General features: G+C 42.6%; 1 protein-coding gene and 3 non-coding genes across 6 annotated transcripts in view; 2 read left to right on the top strand and 2 right to left on the bottom strand.

The window, feature by feature from the left end:
• LOC126194750 (vacuolar protein sorting-associated protein 35) overlaps positions 1 to 20,053 on the bottom strand; it is a 109,339-nt gene extending 89,286 nt beyond the window's left edge. Inside the window, exons 1-4 of one of the 3 annotated variants that reach the window (XM_049933024.1) lie at positions 19,592 to 19,806; positions 19,446 to 19,482; positions 15,409 to 15,610; positions 12,864 to 12,987 (exon numbers count right to left, since the gene is read on the bottom strand). In XM_049933024.1, coding sequence (XP_049788981.1) covers positions 12,864 to 12,987; positions 15,409 to 15,610; positions 19,446 to 19,454 — 335 coding nt within the window. In that variant the 5' untranslated portion in view covers positions 19,455 to 19,482; positions 19,592 to 19,806. The other 2 variants (XM_049933023.1, XM_049933025.1) reach the window with 2 other exon arrangements.
• Positions 9,705 to 9,779, bottom strand: Trnat-ugu (transfer RNA threonine (anticodon UGU)). The gene has a single exon. It is a non-coding gene; the product is annotated as a tRNA-Thr (tRNA).
• On the top strand, positions 9,993 to 10,067 carry Trnat-ugu (transfer RNA threonine (anticodon UGU)). The gene has a single exon. It is a non-coding gene; the product is annotated as a tRNA-Thr (tRNA).
• Trnat-ugu (transfer RNA threonine (anticodon UGU)) lies at positions 10,399 to 10,473 on the top strand. Its single transcript has one exon. It is a non-coding gene; the product is annotated as a tRNA-Thr (tRNA).
• Positions 20,054 to 23,464: the final 3,411 nt, after the last annotated feature.

Below are 23,464 nucleotides of genomic sequence, written 5' to 3'. Positions count from 1 at the left end.
GTATGTAGTGTTGTCTGAAAGCTGACACAGTCCCTCAGCCACATACTCGCGACGATCAAGTACCACAGTCGTGGAACCCTTGTCCGCCGGAAGAATGACGATGGATCGGTCAGCCTTCAGATCACGGATAGCCTGGGCTTCAGCAGTGGTGATGTTGGGAGTGGGATTAAGGTTTTTCAAGAAGGATTGAAAGGGAAGGCTGGAAGTGAGAAATTCCTGGAAGGTTTGGAGAGGGTGATTTTGAGGAAGAGGAGGTGGGTCCCGCTGTGACGGAGGACGGAACTGTTCCAGGCAGGGTTCAATTTGGATAGTGTCTTGGGGAGTTGGATCATTAGGAGTAGGATTAGGATCATTTTTCTTCGTGGCAAAGTGATATTTCCAGCAGAGAGTATGGATGTAGGACAGTAAATCTTTGACAAGGGCTGTTTGGTTGAATCTGGGAGTGGGGCTGAAGGTGAGGCCTTTGGATAGGACAGAGGTTTCGGATTGGGAGAGAGGTTTGGAGGAAAGGTTAACTACTGAATTAGGGTGTTGTGGTTCCAGATTGTGTTGATTGGAATTTTGAGGTTTTGGGGGGAGTGGAGCTGGAAGTGGGAGATTGAGTAGATGGGAGAGACTGGGTCTGTGTGCAATGAGAGGAGGTTGAGGTTTGCTGGAAAGGTTGTGAAGGGTGAGTGAGTTGCCTTTCCGGAGGTGGGAAACCAGGAGATTGGATAATTTTTTGAGGTGGAGGGTGGCATGCTGTTCTAATTTGCGGTTGGCCTGTAGGAGGATGCTCTGAACAGCCGTTGTGGATGTGGGAGAGGAAAGATTGAGGACTTTTAATAAGGATAGGAGTTGACGGGTGTGTTCATTGGCCGAGTTGATGTGTAGGTGAAGGATTAGGTGGGTGAGGGCAATGGATTGTTCAGTTTGGAACTGGTATAGGGACTGGTGGAAAGAAGGATTACAGCCAGAGATGGGAACTTTAAGTGTGAGGCCTTTGGGGGTAATGCCAAATGTCAGACAAGTCTGAGAAAATAAAATATGGGAGTGTAATCTGGCTAGGGCGAAGGCATGTTTGCGGAGGGAATGTAAATAAAACTTAATGGGGTCGTTGTGGGGACGTTGTGAGGGTGACATGGTATTAGAAGGTGGAAAGTGTAACATGAGGCTGAAATGAAAACGAAAATAAAAATAATTGGCGAGAGATAAGGTAAACTAGAAAGCAACTGGAGATCTGGTGTGAAAAAAGGCGAAAAGGTGTTGGTTATAGCTGGGCTATGTTGATCCTGTGGTGAACTTGGGTTGGTAGACAACAATGTGCACAAAGGTTATGTGGTTGTGTTGCCGCCAAAACACGTTAAAGGGTGGAGCAATTCGGGAAAATTTCGAAAAAACTGCGTGTAAATGTATTAAAAGGAGTGGTTTTGTGGTGGCAGATTGTGAAAATGAGGCTAACAATTGTCTGACGAAGAAATAATGACGTTAAAACCTGTGGGAAGCGACTAAAAAAGATCAGAATTGTGGGAAAAACGGAAATGGGAAAAAAAAGCAGAAGTTATTGGAACTAGCCGAAATGGCTGTTTAATAGCTGAAAGGAACGGTTTGTGAACTGGAAACGGTGGATTTTGTAGCAGCAGTACTGTTGAAAGCTGAAGAAAAAAAATTTTTTTGGTTATGGTATGGAAGTGGGTTACGTATTATTGAGTATATATAGGCGGGATAAAATTGTATGGTAGACTCGGTAAAGAGGAGAAGGTGAATACAAAGTGAAACTACTTGATGAAGGATGGGAGACTGCATGTAATGGGTTGAAGGTGTTGATCTACGTAGGCAGAGATATGTTCTGTGGGGGCTTGGTAGCCAGCTACAATGGGACGGCCGGGATGATTAGGTTTGTGAATTTTAGGAAGAAGGTAGAAGGTAGGGGTGTGGGGTGTTGGTGGGGTCAGGAGGTTGATGGAGACAGGTGAAAGGTTTTGTAGGGGGTCTAAGGTTCTGAGGATTCCTTGAAGCTCCGCCTGGACATCAGGAATGGGATTACCTTGGCAAACTATGTATGTAGTGTTGTCTGAAAGCTGATGCAGTCCCTCAGCCACATACTCCCGATGATCAAGTACCACGGTTGTGGAACCCTTGTCCGCCGGAAGAATGATGATGGATCGGTCAGACTTCAGATCGCGGATAGCCTGGGCTTCAGCAGTGGTGATGTTGGGAGTAGGATTAAGGTTTTTTAAGAAGGATTGAGAGGCAAGGCTGGAAGTCAGAAATTCCTGGAAAGTTTGGAGAGGGTGATTTTGAGGAAGAGGAGGTGGGTCCCGATGTGACAGAGGGCCTAGGGCTTCGTGGCAAACGAATCTGCTCCAGTCCGGAAGCCCTGAACCATTACACCAACAACCTGAAAAACAGCTTTCGCATCCCGCAACTACCCTCCCGACCTGGTACAGAAGCAAATAACCAGAGCCACTTCCTCATCTCCTCAAACCCAGAACCCCCCCACAGAAGAACCCCAAAAGTGCCCCACTTGTGACAGGATACTTTCTGGGACTGGATCAGACTCTGAATGTGGCTCTCCAGCAGGGATACGACTTCCTCAAATCCTGCCCTGAAATGAGATCCATCCTGCATGAAATCCTCCCCACTCCACCAAGAGTGTCTTTCCGCCGTCCACCTAACCTTCGTAACCTCTTAGTTCATCCCTACGAAATCCCCAAACCACCTTCCCTACCCTCTGGCTCCTACCCTTGTAACCGCCCCCGGTGTAAAACCTGTCCCATGCACCCTCCCACCACCACCTACTCCAGTCCTGTAACCCGGAAGGTGTACACGATCAAAGGCAGAGCCACGTGTGAAAGTACCCACGTGATTTACCAACTGACCTGCCTACACTGTGAAGCTTTCTATGTGGGAATGACCAGCAACAAACTGTCCATTCGCATGAATGGACACAGGCAGACAGTGTTTGTTGGTAATGAGGATCACCCTGTGGCTAAACATGCCTTGGTGCACGGCCAGCACATCTTGGCACAGTGTTACACCATCCGGGTTATCTGGATACTTCCCACTAACACCAACCTGTCAGAACTCCGGAGATGGGAACTTGCCCTTCAATATATCCTCTCTTCTCATTACCCGCCAGGCCTCAATCTCCGCTAATTTCAATTTGCTGCCGCTCATACCTCACCTGCCTTTCAACAACATCTTTGCCTCTGTACTTCCACCTCGACTGACGTCTCTGCCCAAACTCTTAGCCTTTACAAATGTCTGCTTGTGTCTATGTATGTGTGGGTGGATATATGTGTGTGTGTGTGTGTGTGTGTGTGTGCGAGAGAGAGAGAGAGAGAGAGAGAGAGAGAGAGAGAGAGAGGCGCGCGCGCGCGAGCGAGTGTATACCCCTTCTTTCCCCTTAAGGTAAGTCTTTCTGCTCCCGGGATTGGAATGACTCCTTACCCTCTCCCTTAAAACCCACATCCTTTCGTCTTTCCCTCTCCTTCCCTCTTTCCTGACGAAGCAACCGTTGCGTGCGAAAGCTTGAAATTCTGTCTGTGTGTGTTTGTGTGTTTTTTATTGTGTCTATCTACCAGTGCTTTCCCGTTTGGTAAGTCATGGTATCTGTGTTTTTAATATATTTTTCCCATGTAGAGCTGACAGTTGTTTTTGTCTCTATTTGTAGCTAATTAAGGAGATTTACTGGGCTTATATCCTTCCATGTTAAAGTAAGTTGACTGATCTGATGATATTGCTGGGCCCATATGATCACTAACAGGGTTTAGTTCAATACTTTCTACTGGGATTCATTTGCCATGGTGCCACCCAATTTGATCATGTACCTTCCCCCTAGATTGCCACCCCACCCAGGTAATGGTCACCTGACAAGGAGGTCATTGTCCCAGGTCCCAAACAACAAACAACACACACTCCTGCAAATTCACAGTGACATATCAGCTCAGGCACCGATGGTGTGTTTCCTGGTAATCATGAGACTACCACAGTGTGGATCACCCAAAATGCAGACCACTGGTTACCGTCCTGGACATGGGTGACCTTCCACATGTGGCCCACACTACTAAGAGGTCAAACCTTGTAATGGAGGAGCCATTTGTAAATGAACTGAAAGGGGTGCAGGATTCAACAAAATGGCAAAGCTAGCTGAAAGCAAGCACTGGAGGTAGGGCCGAGTGGACATCGAACAGAGCATCCTGTGGAGGTTAAGTTGAAGGGGAAAAAAATAATCAGAGAATAATACTGTCACACAGGAAGAGGTAAAATACTGCAACGACTCAGGGCCCCACACTTGCCACACATGTATTCGCAAAAAGAGATGTGAGACCATATTCAGGGTGTGTCCAGAAAGCAATGTTTTTCTTTTCTTTTTTTCTTTTTTGTGATTCCACTATATGCTACAGAGCAGTCAGACTGGTTGGGGAGCGTAAGATGGGGGTTGGGGCGACCCTTAGCTTTCTAGCAGTAGGTCACTTAATTGCCTCCATGCTTCTTCTGTGAGCCTCCATGGAGTGGTCACGCCAACTCACGATGTAGAAAACTTCAGAGCTCTTCTAGGCGATAAAAATCTTGAATTCTTGGTGCTCCACAGCTTTCAGATATTTATTACAATATATCTTCTACACACCACATGAACTGCACTAGAAATGTTTTATATAAAAACTTGTTTTCAGGTTTATAACGCATTGTCAGTGGCATATTATGCACTTCTATACCAGTGACATGCTTGTCAGTTAATTCAACAGGATCTGAAATATGCCCTATAACATTGTACACAGTTTGTGTAGACTGCTAGACAAGTGCATAATATGCAACTGATGATGGGTTATAAATCCGAAAACTGGTTTTGGCAAATAAAACATTTTTAGTGCAGCTCATGATGATAGGAGATGACTTTTAATAATCATGCAATAAAGCTTAGTGAGAAGCTCAACAAGACACTGCTGGAAAGTTTGGAATGCTTAAAGAAGACTCAAGCAAAGCCTACTTGACCAGGATTAATGTGACAATGATGCTACAGCAGCCCTACAGACCCGACCTGCCCCCGACAGACTTTTTTTTTGTTGGATGAAAAGGAATATAAAAAGAAAGCCTCTCAAGTTGGTATATAACGTGTAAGCTACTCAGAGCTTCCCTGAAGAGCACACCCCAGTTGAGGAGTTCCAGAAAGCATACAACACATGGAAATCATGCTGGCAAAAATATTTTGCTGCAGAAGAATCACGACACACTTCAAAGAATTTGAAGTAGTTTAACATATCCGGTGGGGGGTGGGGGGGTGGGTGATATATTACTTTAAGACAAACCCTGTGTAAATGAAAAATGTGAATAAAGAATAGAAATTTACAGGGCTGAAATCAATATAAGCTCGCTGCCTGTTACACTATAATGAAACAGACCTTTCTGCTCCATTCTGATTACATACGACTGAAACCAACAACAAGATTTTTCCCTAGTTCCTTAATGGTGTAATTATTGTAGTACACAATAAGAAAATCATAAAAAAGATTCCAAATGATAGCAGCTTTTATTAATACTCTCTACTGCAAAAAATACATCAGATATAGTCACAATTGTTGACGCATTCCTAAAGCTGGGCTGTAAATGTGACCTCTTTTCTTTTTAAATGTCAATTAACACAGTACTATCTCTTATTAAGACATTTGAGAATGCAAGTAACTCAGATTCTTCCACTTAGCCATCTATATCTCATTGTTATTTCCTGTCACAAAATCTCATAACTTCCTATTTAAGACTGTCTCTAAAACAGATCTACCAGAATACATTACATGAATGTCCAAATGTGCTGCTCACAAAGTTATATAAAATTATGACTGGGTGTGTGTAAGAGAAGTTCTCTAAGACTTTTCTTGAATGAGCTCTTCTGTCATAACTGGGGAAGCTCTGGATAGGCTTAGGAACAGCAGTGCAAATGAGAGGCCAGAAGTAACTGATTTCTATACTGATTGAAAAACTAGCTACTAGGAAGAGGCCTTTACAGAAGAACTGTCACCCATAAGCACACCATTAGCTTTAAGTTCCTCTCCAGGGGACACCACCTTGATGATGCACTGTCCACGCGGGTGGAGAGGCTTGCGTATCTGCGGGATGCTGAGGGCTATGCCGAAGGTAGAGGACCTACTGCTGGAAAGGCCTCAGCCGATGGATCAGACGAAGAGTGTCCCATAACATCCCTTCTTCCCTATCCACTCCTAGTCCTACCCTATTTCCTGACCCAACCCAAGGTGTGATGCGATCCGTGCCGAGGGGTGTGTGGCACATGGGAAGATGTGTCGCAAACGGAGACTCAGGGATACCGGGCGACCTCCCTGAGTAATTAGGCTTACACCGCGCAGGGTATGCGTGGTGTGGACCTTCTAGATCCCCAAATCTCGTGGGACCGACATGGACACGATTACAGAAAAAGAAACTGAGGGGCAAATTGAAACCCCAGATACCCAAACATCGGGACTGAACCGATGGAAGACACTTCTACAACTGAATCAGGGTCTAGATCTGAGTCAGAAGTGGGAACTGTAACCGAGAAGCTAGACCAGATTAAGATCAAAGGCTTGTCTGGGGCCCAAAGGAGGAAGCTACTCAGGGAACAGAGGGAAAAGGAAGGAAAAGAATGGCTTCCTAAACACAAATGGAGGGAAGTAAAGGGACTAGAACCCAAGACCCCCAGGAAAAAACTGTCTCAGGTTGAAGGGGACACGCAGAGCCCACAACGTCAAAGACAGGTAGTAAGCGGATACGGGAGGAATCAAAGGCTCCCTCCTCCCTGGATAAGCGAGTCCAGAAAAAACTGAGGCAAGAAATAGGGAAACCGACCTTTTAGGATGGCAGTTATCCAGGAAGGTTATCCACTGCTGGCCATTACCTCGCAGCAGGAGGAACTAGTACAGATGGCCCTCTTGGAAAAGATTGGGGGGAGGGGGGGGGGGGGAAGCTGGTCCAGGTCCCAACTTCAGGAGGGTCTATCTAGACCGTGGTGCACTCATTTTTGTCTGTGAGGGGGTGCACACAGTAGAATGGCTTATCGCGAAAATAGGGGCCCAGAACCCAAAAGTTCCGACAGAAGAGTGGAGAGTGATTAACAAGAAGGTTGCTCCGGAAGGACGAACCCTGGTGGTGGAGGTTGATGAGAAGTCCCTGAAGGCGATGCGGGAGCAGGACCTGAAACTGTTTTTAGGGTTCTCGCAGGTCACCGTCAGGGTTCTCAAAGACCTCAAAGATGGCAGTAAGACGGAGCCTGGAGGTGCTGCAGATTAATCTGCAAGCACAGTAAAGGGGCCTCTGCTGCCCTGAGCCACTGCATGGAGAGACAGGAAGTGGATGTGGCCCTGATACAAGAACCCTATTTATACAAAGGGGGTGTATCGGGCCTCGGAGGCACTGGAGGTAAGCTGATCTATGCTGGAAATCTAAGAAACTCCAGAATATGCATCTATGTTAGAAACGGCATTTCTTTCATGCCAATGATGGATCTCTGCTCTAGGGACTTAGTGACCATCAAAATGCAGCAATGTGAGGAAGGTATCACGAGGGAAATTGTCTTGGCCTCAGCATACCTTCTTTACAAAGACAGTTCTCCCCCTCCCTTGGAGGTGAGGAGACTGGTAGAGACTTGCCATCGGCAAGGTGACCAACTGCTGGTGGGGTGCCACGCCAATGCCCACAACCTAGTGTGGGGCAGCAAGGACACCAACAGTAGAGGTAAGTACCCTCTTAGCAAACAAGTTAGAGGTTCGGAATAGGGGCAATGAATCTACATTTAGGAATAGCAGAAGGGAAGAAGTAAGTGATATAACATTTGGTTCCATGATGATCGGTAGCTATGCCAAACAATGGCATGTGGTGTTGGAGCCATCCTCATCGGACCACATGTACATTAAATTCAAGGTTGAAATGGGAATCAGACAGACCATGACTTATAGAAATCCCAGGAAAACAGACTGGGAGACATACAGGAGAGACCTTGACTTAGGCTTATCGGAAATTAAAACCACGTTAAGGAAGCCAATAGAATTTAAGGAAGTAGCGGAGGCTGTTACCTCTGCCATAGTGACCTGCACAATCACCAGGAAGTGCACAAATAGGAGTGTTCCTTGGTGGAATAACAAATTGGAAACACAAAGAAAACAGGTACAGAGACTGTTTAATATTGCAAGACGCAAAGGACAATGGCCTAAATATCATGAGGCCATTGTCAGTTACAACCTTGCAATAAGACAAGCAAAGGAGGGATCCTGGAAGGCATTCTGTGAGGAAGTGGAAGGCACGGCTGCACAAGCCAGACTTCACAAGATTCTCACTAGAGTACCCACTAACCCAGGAGGTACGTTGAGGAAGGAGGATGGGGAATATAGAGAGACAGCACATGAGACGCTGGAATTGCTCCTCAAAACTCACTTTCCTCAATATGCTCTGCCGGCTAACACAGACCAGTATGTGACCCCAGAGAGACAACGGTTCTCACACACTCGAAGAGAGGACTGGGAATCGGCCAAGGAGTGTGTGAACTTCAACAAAATCCAGTGGGCAGTGGGAACATTCCAGCTGTTCAAGTCACCTGGCCCAGATGGAATTTTTCCAGCTCTCCTGCAACAGGCAGGAGGAAAGTTTATAAGAATCCTATGCCGGCTATTTAGGGTTAGCTTAGCAGTAGGAATCATTCCCAATGTTTGGAGGGCAGTGATGGTTGTATTCATTCAAAAGCCAGGGAGAATTGATCATACCAAGGCCAAGGATACGAGACCAATCAGTCTGTCCTCCTCCATTCTCAAATCACTGGAAAAACTGGTTAATGTATACGTTGGGGAGAGGAGGCTATGTAGGGTCCCTCTACACCTGAGCAAACACGCATACCAACCAGGTAAATCATGTGAAACAGCTCTCCAACAACTTGTCAGGAAGGTGGAAAAAGCACTTCACTTCCAAGAAATAGCCCTCTGCATCTTCCTGGATATGGAGGGGAGGTCTTTAGCAACACGACCTTCGATTCCATGGTAAGGGCAGCAGAGGTGCATGATCTGGAGACCACTATATGTAGGTGGACCAGCGCCATGCTTAGTGGAAGGAAGGTAGAGGCTACTATGTTGAATGAAAAGATGGTATTAAGACCACTAGAGGCTGCCCACAAGGAGGAGTTTTGTCCCCTCTATTGTGGAATCTAGTGGTGAACGGATTCATTGAGGAACTAAATTCGCCGGCCGAAGTGGCCGTGCGGTTAAAGGTGCTACAGTCTGGAACCGCAGGACCGCTACGGTCGCAGGTTCGAATCCTGCCTCGGGCATGGATGTTTGTGATGTCCTTAGGTTAGTTAGGTTTAACTAGTTCTAAGTTCTAGGGGACTAATGACCTCAGCAGTTGATTCCCATAGTGCTCAGAGCCATTTGAACCATTTTGAACTAAATTCCAGACAGTGCTTCTGCCAAGGATACGCAGATGACCTTGTCATGGTAATACTTGGCAAATTCACTGACACAGTTAGGAATATGGCACAAGGAGGGTTGGACATTGTGCAAAAATGGTGCATTAAACAGGATCTGAGAGTTAATCCTAAGAAGACTGTCGTGGTGCCATTTATGAAGAGACATATTCAGCATGCAAGTTGGAATCTAAAGCTCTTCGATGAAATTGAAATGATAATTAAATGAACACCCTAGCTGCAAGCAGGCGTTGATACACTTCGTTGGGGACATGTTGAAAATGTGTGCCCCGACCGGGACTCGAACCCGGGATCTCCTGCTTACATGGCAGACGCTCTATCCATCTGAGCCACCGCGGGCACAGAGGATAGTGTGTCTGCAGGGACTTAGCGTTCGCACACGCTATGCCCGAACTCGTACGGGACTTGGTAGATTAATCTGCCACGAGTAATGAGTATGATGGGCAAACATCTAATAGGCGCACTACGAATGTAGTGTTGTGGACATGTTGGGAATGTGGATCTCACGGGGAGCGTGCAAGGGATAAGTCCCTGCAGACACACTATCCTCTGTGCCCGCGGTGGCTCAGATGGATAGAGCGTCTGCCATGTAAGCAGGAGATCCCGGGTTCGAGTCCCGGTCGGGGCACACATTTTCAACATGTCCCCAACGAAGTGTATCAACGCCTGCTTGCAGCTAGGGTGTTCATTTAATTATCATTTCAATTCTAGCAAAGCTGCATGGTCATATATAGTTAAAATAAATATGGGTTCCCGGCCTTTGACCTTCTTGTGTGCGAACGCACACGCTATGCCCGAACTCGTACGGGACTTGGTAGATTAATCTGCCACGAGTAATGAGTATGATGGGCAAACATCTAATAGGCGCACTACGAATGTAGTGTTGTGGACATGTTGGGAATGTGGATCTCACGGGGAGCGTGCAAGGGATAAGTCCCTGCAGACACACTATCCTCTGTGCCCGCGGTGGCTCAGATGGATAGAGCGTCTGCCATGTAAGCAGGAGATCCCGGGTTCGAGTCCCGGTCGGGGCACACATTTTCAACATGTCCCCAACGAAGTGTATCAACGCCTGCTTGCAGCTAGGGTGTTCATTTAATTATCATTTCAATTCTAGCAAAGCTGCATGGTCATATATAGTTAAAATCTTCGATGAAACTCTGAAAAATCTAGGGGTAACCTTGGATGAGAAGCTAACTTGGACCCCTCATATTAAGAGTATCTGCTCCAAGGCAAAAAGCACTTTAGTGAGTACTAGGAGGGTTTGTGGCAAAAACTGGGGCTTAAGCCCCAGGGGTATGCACTGGATATACACCACAGTGGTTAGACCTTGGATTTCCTATGAGGCCGTAGTGTGGTGGAAGAAGGTAGAACAGCGGGTTGCTGCTAAAGAGCTTGCTAAGGTGCAGAGATTGGCCTGCTTAGCCATAACAGGCGGAATTAGCAGCACACCAACCACTGGAATGGAAGCCATGCTGGACATGCCTCCACTTCACCTTTGGGTTAAGATGGAGGCAGCAGCTGGGGCATACAGACTTGAAACTGGCCAAAACTGGGTCTCATTTGGATATCCAGAATCACACACTAACATAGTGAGTGAGGTAAATATAGGTATGGCTGGGGAAATGGCCGCTGACTATATAATAGCTCCTAACTGCTTCGACAAGCCTTACAATATAATAATTGGAAGTAGGGAGCAGTGGGAGAAAACAGTTTGACACCATACGGGGGACATCGTTTGGTTCACAGATGTGTTGAAAACAATCAAGGTGTTGGGGCAGGGTTGTACGGGGTTCAGCCAAGACTGGAGAGCAGCATCTCTCTAGGGAAACTGGCCTCTGTATTCCAAGCCGAAATTACTGCAATCAGGGCATGTGTGGAGGAGAATATGAGTAGGTGCTACAATGATCATAGCATCTACATCTATTCAGACACCCAGGCAGCCCTGAAATCATTGGCAGCTCCTGCAACAAGCTCTAAGATTGTTGCAGATTGCCACAGGGCTCTGGTGGAGCTAGGGGGAAGCAATAGGGTGTACCTAATGTGGGTCCCTGGCCACTCAGGGATCTGTGGCAATGATTAAGCCAATAGATTGGCTAGGATGGGGGGCAACAACTCCATTTATTGGACCGGAACCTGTCTTGAAAATCACCAAGGCTATGATCAAATTAGAACTACGGAACTGGCTTAGGAAACAGCACGTAGGATATTGGACCAAGGTCCATAAACAAAAACATGGTAAGGTAATGATGCCCAAGCCATGTTTTAAAAGAAGCTCTGTAATCCTGGGATTGAAGAGGAAAGAGATCAAACTCATGACTGGACTGATGACCGGCCATGGGAACTTCAAAAAACACCTACTCACTATGGGTATAATGGAAGAGGACCCTAAAAGTAGGATCTGTGATGAGGGTGAAGAAACTTCATCACATCTAATCTCTGAATGCATGGCATTGGAGAGTAAAAGATACAGAATCTTCGGGACAACTAGAACTGAAGAAATTGTGTCTAACAAAAACTGGTAGAGGGTCTCCTTGCACTATTTTAGGGCACTGGTTGGCTTCACTAGATATACAGGGAGTGATACCGCACAATAAACCTAGTTTTGGTGCGGGCAGTGGTGGGTTAGACCTAAGCTGTTTTAGATCTCCTGATCAAATCAAATCAGCTTTAAGTTACAGGCATGCCAGGAAGAAAGTCACAAGTTATTAACATATTTAAGTCCATTGCAATATTTAGTCAATAATAGAGGAGCTGGAAGCATAATGAAAATTCAGTATTAGTGATGGTGGAATAAGAAATTTTACAAAGTTAGTGCAAGAAAGTAAGTGGTAACTTGGTAGACATCTTCTCAGATTCATTGTCACAGTGCGTATATACTCAATGTCTTTATTAGCAGCAAACAGTGACACAGGTTCATTTAATCAGCAAATATAAAGTATAATGATTATGTCTGACATTAAACATATTGCTTTGGTATTAGTCCATGCTATTTATAAATTTAAGTTCACTATGTATCTAAATATTCTTGAAGAATTATAGCAACACTTGTTTCCCGTGTACAGCAAACAAAAAAGGGACAAAAGAATGCCGTGTCCATAACAAAAATCCTCATTCAGACAGCAAATTAGAAATTCATGAAATGTTGCAATAGGAAACTGTTTAACGATTAGATTATATAAATTTAAACTGCAAAACCTAATTTTCAACCTGTTCCTCTCCAGTGTAAACATTTCACTACTGCTACAGAAAAACAAACTTAATCTTAATCACATGAAACATGCCTGTGGTCATTATGTCCAACTTTTAAAACTACTACTGATTTAAGGAAAACAAATTTCACCATTACCAGCTCTTTTTTTCGCCCACCATTAAAAACAATTGTTAGAGGTAGTTGACAAAAGTATTACAAATAGATACTTACAACCTAGGAACAATATTGCCTGCATACTGCACCAGTTCATAGAGATCTGCAACTTTTCGACCCTTTTGAAACTCATCCAGGAGGTAGAGCTCTAGGTGACGTAATTCATCTGTGATTGACATATCTACACATTCGTTGTCAAGGTGTCTACAAATGAACTACCTGCATAAACAGCTGTTAACAAGTCAAAAGCACTTGCTAGGGCAGGGCTCAACACCTAACAGACCCACATGAATCTGAAATGGAATTCTCCTGTCAGAGCATGCTGGCAGTTTCCCCTCCCTGGTAACAGACTAATCTGTAGCATGGCCCAAAATCTACATTAGCTTGGAGCATGTCCCTTTGGTTGTGAACATGTGTGAAGGCATGTAATGTGACTATGAACTACAGGCTGTGGTAACAGATTGATCTACAGTGTAACCAGGATACGTTAGCTCCATTAGTTAATGGAATTTTTGTGTTATATATATATATATAAAACAGAAGATAAATTCAGAAAAGTTTTTATTGCATAACTAGACAAATTAGCGCATTTTATGAGCTATATACTGCACATCAACTGTGAAAATGAGTTTATATGACAAGACCACTAGTATGGAGCAAAGGTTGGATTGGTGTAGGAGGAGAAGGAAATTGGTCGAGTCCTTTCAGTGCCACCATTACAGCATTAGTCATTTCGAGAAACAAAGAAAAACATAAATCTGGGTGTCCAGACAGAGATTTGAACCTCTCCCAGATTGGAGTCCACTGTCTTACCACTGTGGCGTCTCACTTGGTGGTTAGATTGGAAAGTAACAAACTGGTTATGAGTTGGCAAAGCCAACATGTGCAAATACAAGTTAAAAGTTTCTGTAACAGACTTATTTGCAGCATAGCCCAAGATGCTTATTTTATGTTCTTTCCTTTATAAATAACTAAAACATGATAAAATCAGGAAAGCCGAACTATTTAAACAGAGAAATATCCAACATCAGCACATTATGTGGGGGTACCCAGAAGAAACTGAACTAATTTTATGGTGGGAAGAGCTTCTGTAATACCGCATTTTGCAGAGTGAACATTCAAGAGTCTGTACGCAAGTAGGTCAGGACTAGTTTTGGCAGAGTTTATAGCGGCAAGTTTTTTGTGCAATTGTCATTTTTGCAATGGCTGATTTTAGTAAACAGCATCAGGTGGTGAAATTCTGTTTTCTGCTTTGGAAAAAAATGGAACAGAAACTCTTGAAACATTAAAAGTGGCATACAATGACGATGCTATGGGAAAAACTCAAGTGTCTGAGTGGTTTTCCCATTGAAAAAATAGTGAAATGTTAACTGATGACAAACCTCATTATGGTCGTCCTTGCCCTGCCCAAACACATGAAAATGTTGAAAACATTCATGCAATCATCAACAGAGGCTGACAATGGACCACTGAAGAAATTGTGGAGCTGTTGGGAATGACGAAGTTTAGTGCAGCGAATTGCAAAAGAATATTCAGGAACAAAAAGGATGGCTGTTTAATTCAAACAAATGACTGCTGAACAAAAACAGAGTTACATGAAAGCATGCTATGCTTTGAAAGAAGAGGTCTGAAATCATCCAAACATTTTTTCAAAAATTATAACAGGTCATGAACCTTGCTGCTATACTTACAATCCTGAATCAAAGCAACAATAAAGTCGGTGGAAGAAGTTCACCTCACCCCAAGAAAGAGTGTCAGGTGAAACCTAACATTAAGCAATATTGATTTATTTTTTCAATCTGAGGAGTCATCCATTCAGAGTTTGTTCTGCAGGGTCATACAGTAAACCAGGCTCTCTCTACATGGAAGTTTTGAAAAGACTGTGCAACAGTGTGCAGCGGAAGCACCTTTATTTGTGGCAGTTGGGTGACTGGTTTTTCCATCACAATGCCCCTGCTCACACAGCCATATCTACATGACATTCTTGACCAAAAATGGTATGACCCCTGTTCCTCCCCCCCACCCATACTCACCAGACCTTGCAACTTTTTGTGTCCTTGAACAAAAAGAGACATGGAAGTCAAGTTATTTGACGATGTTGCTGAGGTGAAGAAAGGAACGATGGAGACCCTGTCAAGCATCACAAAAGATGAATGTAAACAATATTTTAAAACATGGAATAAAAGATTAGACACATGTATTATTGGAAGTGGAGAGTACTTTGAAGGGATTGATGGTTTGTGCTCCAAATGTGAATAAATAATTTAATAACAAAAAAATAAGTTCAGTTTCTATTGGGCAACCTTTGTATACATTCAAGGCTTAAGAGACGGGTGAGGGCAGCAAACAGGCGAGACATGCTTGGGAGTGTAGAGCTAAAGTTTGTAATGTGTGGAGAAATTAATATTGGCCCAAGGGAGGCACACAGGTTATTTGCCCAAGGAAAAACTCTTTTAACATCCACACACAATAAACTTGGTTTCTCTGATTTTTCTACATAATAAGAGAAGGCTAGAGTCAAGTTCACATAGTAATTGATATTTTGGCATTACAATACTGAACACACACTACAGTATAGATAGATAATATAAGTAAAGGATACAAAGTTCATAATAGCTCTTCGGTGACAGCAACGACGTTCTCAGTTCACCGAGCATAGTGGATGCATGCTTTAGCCCATCCATGAGCTTGTTCTTATCTAGGCAGCGCTTCATCTGGAAGGCCTGCACCTTGACCACACCAAGGGCCTCATCCAGCAGCTTCTCCTGCTCCTCCACAGGAGAAAGCTGCACTGGGCTGGTTGGCTGCAACAAGGAGATAACAGATGGGGGCAATGCATCACAACACCCAGAACATTGATATATAAACAACATATTTCAACGAGGTGACTTCAAAAAGTGAGTTACAGATTATTACACTATGCCAAGTAAATTTTACTGAATTCTGCACTACACTTCAAAGCCATACACCGTTTTTCAAGTCACCAAGTTTCTTTAATCAGTTGGAATGCTCTAACAATCACTCAATTCCTCGACACTAGAAATCCACTCCTTGGTCACGAAGACATTCAAGAGCTGCTGTGTGAATGTCCTCATCACTGCAGGATCATTCATCCCAGATGTTCCTTCAGCTTGCTGAAAATATGGAAATTGTATGGGGCAATATCCTCATTCCTTCTCAGTTAGCATTAGCCTTATCTGTGTATCCTTGGTCAAACTGTTGCTATAATTACACTATAACTGGACATGACATTGTATTTGGACCATATGCTGCCAGGATTTCATGCTGAATCTGTATGCAGTTTAGACATTTTATCCACAAAAAGCTGGGTACGCCACAAAACTGAACGCAGAGGCACATTTGAAGGTTGTCAGGAAGGATGTTGGGAGGAGGGGAGGATGGGGGGGGGGGGGCAGGGGCAGCAGTAGTTCCAATGAGGGAGCAAGGGTGGAGTACAAGATAGGTAAAAGTTTACTGTATGGTATTCACAATCTGTGTATCTTTACCTACGATCCACAAGCTACCTTGCAGTGTGTGGCAAAGGGTACTTTGTGTACCACTGCAGGGGGGGGGGGGGGGGCAGGGGCAGCAGTAGTTCCAATGAGGGAGCAAGGGTGGAGTACAAGATAGGTAAAAGTTTACTGTATGGTATTCACAATCTGTGTATCTTTACCTACGATCCACAAGCTACCTTGCAGTGTGTGGCAAAGGGTACTTTGTGTACCACTGCACTTCCTCCATTTCCTGTTGCAGTCTTTAACAATTTGCGGAAGAATGATTGCCAGTAAGCCTGTGTGTGAGGTCGAATTCCTCTAATTTTACCTTCATAGCCTTTTCATAAGATACGCATAGGAGGAAGGAATATAGCTTTTGACTCTTCTACGAACATACATGCTTAGAATTTTTAACAATAAACCACAATGTGATGCAGAATGCCTCTCTTGCAGCTTCTGCGACTGGTGTTAGTTGATCAGCTCTATGATGCTTTTGTATTTACTAAAAGAACCTGTAACAAAATGTGCTGTTCTTCTTTGAATTTCCCTCTATCAGTTCTATCGGATAAAATACTGACAAGCAATATTCAAGTATTTGTAGAGCGAATGTTTTGTAAGCTACTTCCCCTGTTGACGGGCTATACTCCATGAGGATTCTTCCAATTAATTTGTGATTATTTTTATGTAGTCGTTCCACACCAAATCTGTATGCATCTACTCCTACATATTTTATGGAAGTAACTGCTTCTAGTGATTGTTCTTTAATTTTGTAATCATAAATAAAATTGCATATTTCTGCCTACATATATGCAATACATTACATTTGCTTTACGTTGAGGGTCAACTGTCACTCCCTGCAGATCTTCCTGCATTTTAAAACAATTTTCTAGCACTGTGTCTTCTCTGTATGTAACAGCCTCATCTGTGGAAAGCTTCATGGGACTTCTGACGTTATCTACTAGATCTCATGCATATTGTGAAGAGGAATGGTTATCCTGGTTATCACATTTAGCATTCAACCGCGATTTTTTATATATATTTTAACAACGCGTTTCGAGAGACAATGCTCTCATCATCAGGAGAGCATTGTCTCTCGAAACGCGTTGTTAAAATATATATAAAAAATCGCGGTTGAATGCTAAATGTGATAACCAGTATAACGACAACTGCTACCTCGACTCCATAATGGATTATATCAAATCGCGAAGAGGAATGGTCCACTATATCCCCCTGGAGCATACCCGAAGCTACCTTTACTTCTGAAGACATATCACCATTCAGAATGACATGCTGGGTAATGGTTGCTAGAAACTGTTCAATCCAGTCACACAACTGGGCAGATATTCCCATAAACTTGTATTCTGTTCATTAGGCACCTTGTGCAAGTGTATTGAAGGCATTCCATAAATCAAGGTACGCGAGATCTACCTGGGCACCTGTATCTACTGATTACTGGGTCTTAAGACTGAAGAGAGCAAGCTGCAGTTCATGCGATTGTTGATTTTGGAACCCATTGTGGTTCCTTTGGCCTCCAGAAATGCCATAATATGCAAACGCAAAACATGTTCCAAAATTCTAACACTGACCAATGTCAAGTGATACAGACCTACAATTTTGTGCATCTGCGAACCTTCTTGAAAACGGAAGTGATCTGTGCTTTTTTTCTAATCATCAGGAACACTTCACTCCTCTCAGACAAATTATTTTGCATATCTTATGTAGAATCATACTGGTATCCCATCAGGTCCAGTGGCCTTCCCTGTTGAGCTATTTCAGTTGATTTTCTAAGCAGTGGTCACTTATTTTGATAGCAGCCATTTTGTCATTTGTTTAAAGGAGTCCCTATAGCACGATCTACCTCTGTGAAACAGTGTTGAAAAAATGTTTAGTATTTCAACCTTTTTTGTATTGTCTTGCGTTTCAATTCCATCATAGTCACAGAGGCCTGAATAGATGGATTCAATCCATCTAGTCATTTAACAAATAAACAAAATTCTTAGGGTTTTCTGTCACAGTGAATTTTACTTTCAAATTTGGTGAACTCTTCACGCATGGCCATCCTTATATTAATTCTGGTTTCGTTTAATTTCTGTTTGTCTGTGAGACTCTGGCTATGTTTGAATTTTCAGTGAAGTTCTTTGCTTTTGTAGCAGTTTCCTAAGACAGCTGTCTAACCACACCACGTCTTTTCCATCCCTCACAACTCCACTCGGCATATGCCTAGGCCTATCTAAAGTGTATGGTACAATGCTCTTCTATTTTGTTCATTGATACTCAAAATAATTAGTGCTGGAGATGAACTTTTCCTGCTGACCAGTTAGGTAACCCAAAACCTGTTTCTTCTTGCTCCTGCTATCTTCTTGAAGTCTCTATTTGTCCTAAAGAACAGCTGCATCATAGTTTGCAGTTGAAGGTAGCCAATGGGAGGATGGTAATTGAGTAGCCAACAAGCTCTTAACCAGACATCACCTAGGTGTAAAAAAAAAAAAAACTCTTGCGTCCTGAGAACACCACTTCATTCACCTGCTCTTGAAATTTTTTATATGAGTATGTAATACTTCTGCATTTACTTGGTTGTGTTGTAAAAGTTATTGATGTCTGGTAGATAATACATAGTTTGGGTCGTGATAAACTGTTGTATATGCCCAAGGTCTATGTAGGTCTGGTAATAGTTTTATTTACACAAAATAGGGTTTGTTCCCTCATGGACTACTAAAACTTTCCATTAAAAACTTATCCTTATTTATTCCTGATCAACTGCCGCTTTGAAATCTTAATTATCCACAATTAATTATTGCAGCTATATCAACAGTGAACTACAGAAATGGTCAACAACATATTCCGTGTCATTTTGTTTTGGCACACATTATGAAACGTCAATTCTGCTGATACTACAGTTTTTATTATTCTAAACGTTCATATGAGGACGCCTTATATATGAGAGAGAGGGGAAGAGAAGTTGTTGACAGTAACATTAAAAAGCCTACTGGAGTGATTTTAAATATTTTCCAGCTACTACAATAATTACTTTGTTGACAATTTTGGTTCTGCAAGATATTCAAATGTCATTCAAGTTACTTGTTCTGCAACTTAATGTACGGTTCAAAGTATGAACGATATGATTTCCAGTGTCCTTTGTACGCACCTTGAACATATCTGGTGTTAACTTTGTGTTCTGGTTTCTGAAAGGTGACAAAAACCATCAATAACACTACCAAAAATAATGTACTAAATTGTATAACAGCACGTGATAAATGGTATGCATTTGTTTCTTTTTTTTTCGTTTACAACCTTGGAAGAGGAGACGTCCAGTACCGGTGACACACATAACACTAGAGCGACCGTCTCGGCCTACGAGGCAATGCTAAAACTCTATTTGAATCGGTAAAACGGGAAAACTAGCTGTTCTGTGTGAAGAAATAGTAAAACAATTTTCTCTATGGCCAAACTCCGGAACATAACCTAGATGATATAAATAATACTAAACATCAAATGAAATGCACCACGAACGTTCGATGTGCAGAAACTGTTGTGCACTATAAATCTACTGTACGCTAAGATCACAAGCGAACTGTTGTCAAATAGCAACAAACATGCAGACCTGCTGCACTAGCAGAGTTACACCTACCATTTTCCTCCCATCAACACCACGCAATTGACGTAACATGGAAGACGAACTCAAATGTACATTTCTATGTCAAATATCTGTTACTCAAAGGTAGCACCGTATAAGAACATATCATTGTAATTGACCTTTATCATCTTACTTCCTTATGATTGGTAAATCTGATAAGTGTGTACGATAGAAGCTGAAATGACTCCGCCTCGAAATATACGCGCGTAATTCGAACAACATACGGTTTCTAATCGAAACAAATTGACATAAATAGCTGTACAAAGTTAACCTAAAATATTTCGTACCGTATAATAGTAACACAAATCTCTTTGTTGCATGTTATTATACGTTAAAATGAAAAACACTGATATAGACCTTGCTGGTCATTCTATATAATGTTAAGAATTTAATTCAAGAGCAGATGAGATTTTATTTATACTTATTTTCAAGATCCGTGGATGCTCGACATGAGTTTGTCGCCAGGATGTAGAACATTTTTATGGATGTACCGGCATGCACTTTCAGAAACTCACGAGGAATTTTCAGCACTGAACAATCAGACGAGAGACAGAGATGATTTTCACAGGCATACCTCTGAAAGAGCTCTCTACCAAAACAGTGTACATTATATACCCAAAATACTTTTTAGTACATTGAATGCTACAATAAAGAAAATTTATGTTCATAAATTCAAGATAGAGCTAAAACAATTTTTAATAATGCATAGCTTTTATAACATGGAAGAATATCAGAATGTGAAAAAGTATAATTATTTTGTTATACTGGTGTAAGATGATTGTATTTACATGTAAGTTTGTAAATAACTCTAATATAAGAAATTTTATTGTAACTAGCCCTGGCTATGAATTGACACATCCATACAACAGATGAATGACGAGACTAAATGAATTGAATGGAACCATATGGTATTGGAATACTTCTATGCTTGCTCCTTTCTGTGTCATACTGAAATTGAGTATTTCCAAGTCACAAATAAGTGCAATAGATAAAAAAGCAAATGCTGTCGAATTCAGTTTTGGTCAAAGATGTGAATTGATCCATTAGGGTTATTATTAATAAGTAAGCCCACGAATTTGGAAGACTTAACTCTAAATATTTCTTTATCACCACATTTTATTTTTATCTTCTTGTTTTATATGAACTGTGTGAAACTGAATGATGCTTACATTAAGAGACAGACTGTTTGAAATGAACGAGTCTAGAGCTTCTTTGAATATAGTGGCCACAATGTTTTCTATGTTGCATTTGGATCCTTTGTTAATCATAATGTTTCTGTTCATCTGTGAATAAGGTGAACTGTTTTCTTGGCTCATACACTATGGCAGATCAGTGATAAGGATTAAGAGTAGTAAGGGGCCAACAGCACTGAGCCCTGCTAATGCTATTACTGTACTGTTCCCTGAAGGCATAATTATAGTAATTTCCATATAGGTCATTCCCTGACAAGTCAACCAGAGGTACTCACCTAACATATCCAATTTTGTTAAAACTTTTACAATAGCTACAGGCACATTTCAAAGGAAGTTCTGTAATGTTTTAGCTCAACACGTTTTACTTTTGACATCTGTTTTACTTTTGACATCACAGCCATTAGTTTGGAAGTTACTCAGCCAATGTGCATATTATTGCAAATAAATGATCATGCTTAACAATACTTTATAAGATGACTATTGCAGTATGAAATCTGTAAACTGGTATTTCTTCACAAGCTGTGCTCCATAGTTGAAATATAACACTGACGAGTTCAATTAAGTAGCATATTTTTCCACAATTGCTGCTCAAAGTGGGCAGCCCACTGCACGAATGCCATCTCAGTTTCAACCATTGATATTTCCAGCCTAAAAATATTTTTATATCACTATATTGTTTTTTATCAATGAAGTTGATGTAAGATCACATGATACACTACTGGCCATTAAAATTGCTACACCACGAAGATGACGTGCTACAGATGCGAAATTTAACCGACAGGAAGAAGATGCTGTGATATGCAAATGATTAGCTTTTCCGAGTATTCACACAAGGTTGGCACTAGTGGCGACACCTACTACGTGCTGACATGAGGAAAGTTTCCAACTGATTTCTCTTACACAAACAGCAGTTGACTGGCGTTGCCTGGTGAAATGTTGTTGTGATGCCTCGTGTAAAGAGGATAAATGCATACCATCATGTTTCAGACTTTGATAAAGGTCGGATTGTAGCCTATCGCGATTGTGGTTTATCGTACCATGACATTGCTGCTCGTGTTGGTCGAGTTCCAATGACTGTTAGCAGAATATGGAATCAGGGGGTTCAGGAGGGTAATACGGAACGCCGTGCTGGATCCCAACAGCCTCGTATCACTAGCAGTCGAGATGACAGGCATCCTATCCGCATGACTGTAATGGATTGTGCAGCCACGTCTCGATCCCTGAGTCAACAGATGGGGACGTTTGCAAGACAACAACCATCTGCACAAACAGTTTGACAACGTTTGCAGCAGCATGGACTATCAGCTCGGAGACCATAGCAGCGGCTACCCTTGACGCTGCATCACAGACAGGAGCGCCTGCGATGGTGTATTCAAGGACAAACCTGGGTACACAAATGGCAAAACGTCATTTTTTCAGATGAATCCAGGTTCTGTTTACAGCATCATGATGGTCGCATCTGTATTTGGCGACATCGCGGTTAATGTACATTGGAAGCGTGTATTCGTCATCGCCTTACTGGCGTATCACCCAGCATGATGGTATGGGGTGCCATTGGTTACATGTCTTGGTCACCTCTTGTTTGTATTGATGGCACTTTGAACAGTGGATGTTACATTTCAGATGTGTTACGACCCGTGGCTCTACCCTTCATTTGATCCCTGCAAAACCCTACATTTCAGCAGGATAATGCACGACCACATGTTGCAGGTCTTGTACAGGCCTTTCTGGATACAGCACATTTTTCAGATCTCTCACCAATTGAAAACGTCTGGTCAATGGTGGCCGAGCAACTGCCTTGTCACAATACGTCAGTCACTACTCTTGATGAACTGTGGTATCGTGTTGAAGCTGCATGGGCAGCTGTACCTGTACATGCCATCCAAGCTCTGTTTGACTCAATGCCCAGGCGTATCAAGGCCGTTATTACGGCCAGAGGTGGTTGTTCTGAGTACTAATTTCTTAGGATCTATGCACTCAAATTGAGTGAAAATGTAATCACATGTCAGTTCTAGTATAATATATTTGTCCAATGAATACCCGTTTATCATCTGCATTTCTTCTTGGTGTAGCAATTTTAATGGCCAGTAGTGTAAGTATTAAGTTTCAAGCTTGTTTAGTTTATGAGATATTTGGATGACTGGGAACACCAATCCATGAAGTAACAGTACTGCTGGTCGCCCTTGGTGTCACACAGGAAACTCTTTGACCTAGTCTCATGACCATGCCATGTTCAGTTGCTTTTCCATTGCTGGTTCATATTGTCGACAAATATGTTATGCAGAATATCTAGATTGAGTGATTATTCATTGTAATTGTCTCCTATACTCTGTTTAT

The sequence above is a fragment of the Schistocerca nitens genome, chromosome 7 (assembly GCF_023898315.1).
Source record: "Schistocerca nitens isolate TAMUIC-IGC-003100 chromosome 7, iqSchNite1.1, whole genome shotgun sequence".
NCBI lineage: Eukaryota > Metazoa > Arthropoda > Insecta > Orthoptera > Acrididae > Schistocerca > Schistocerca nitens.
Note: the sequence above shows the minus strand (reverse complement) of the source record. Positions and strands in the feature narration are given on the sequence as shown.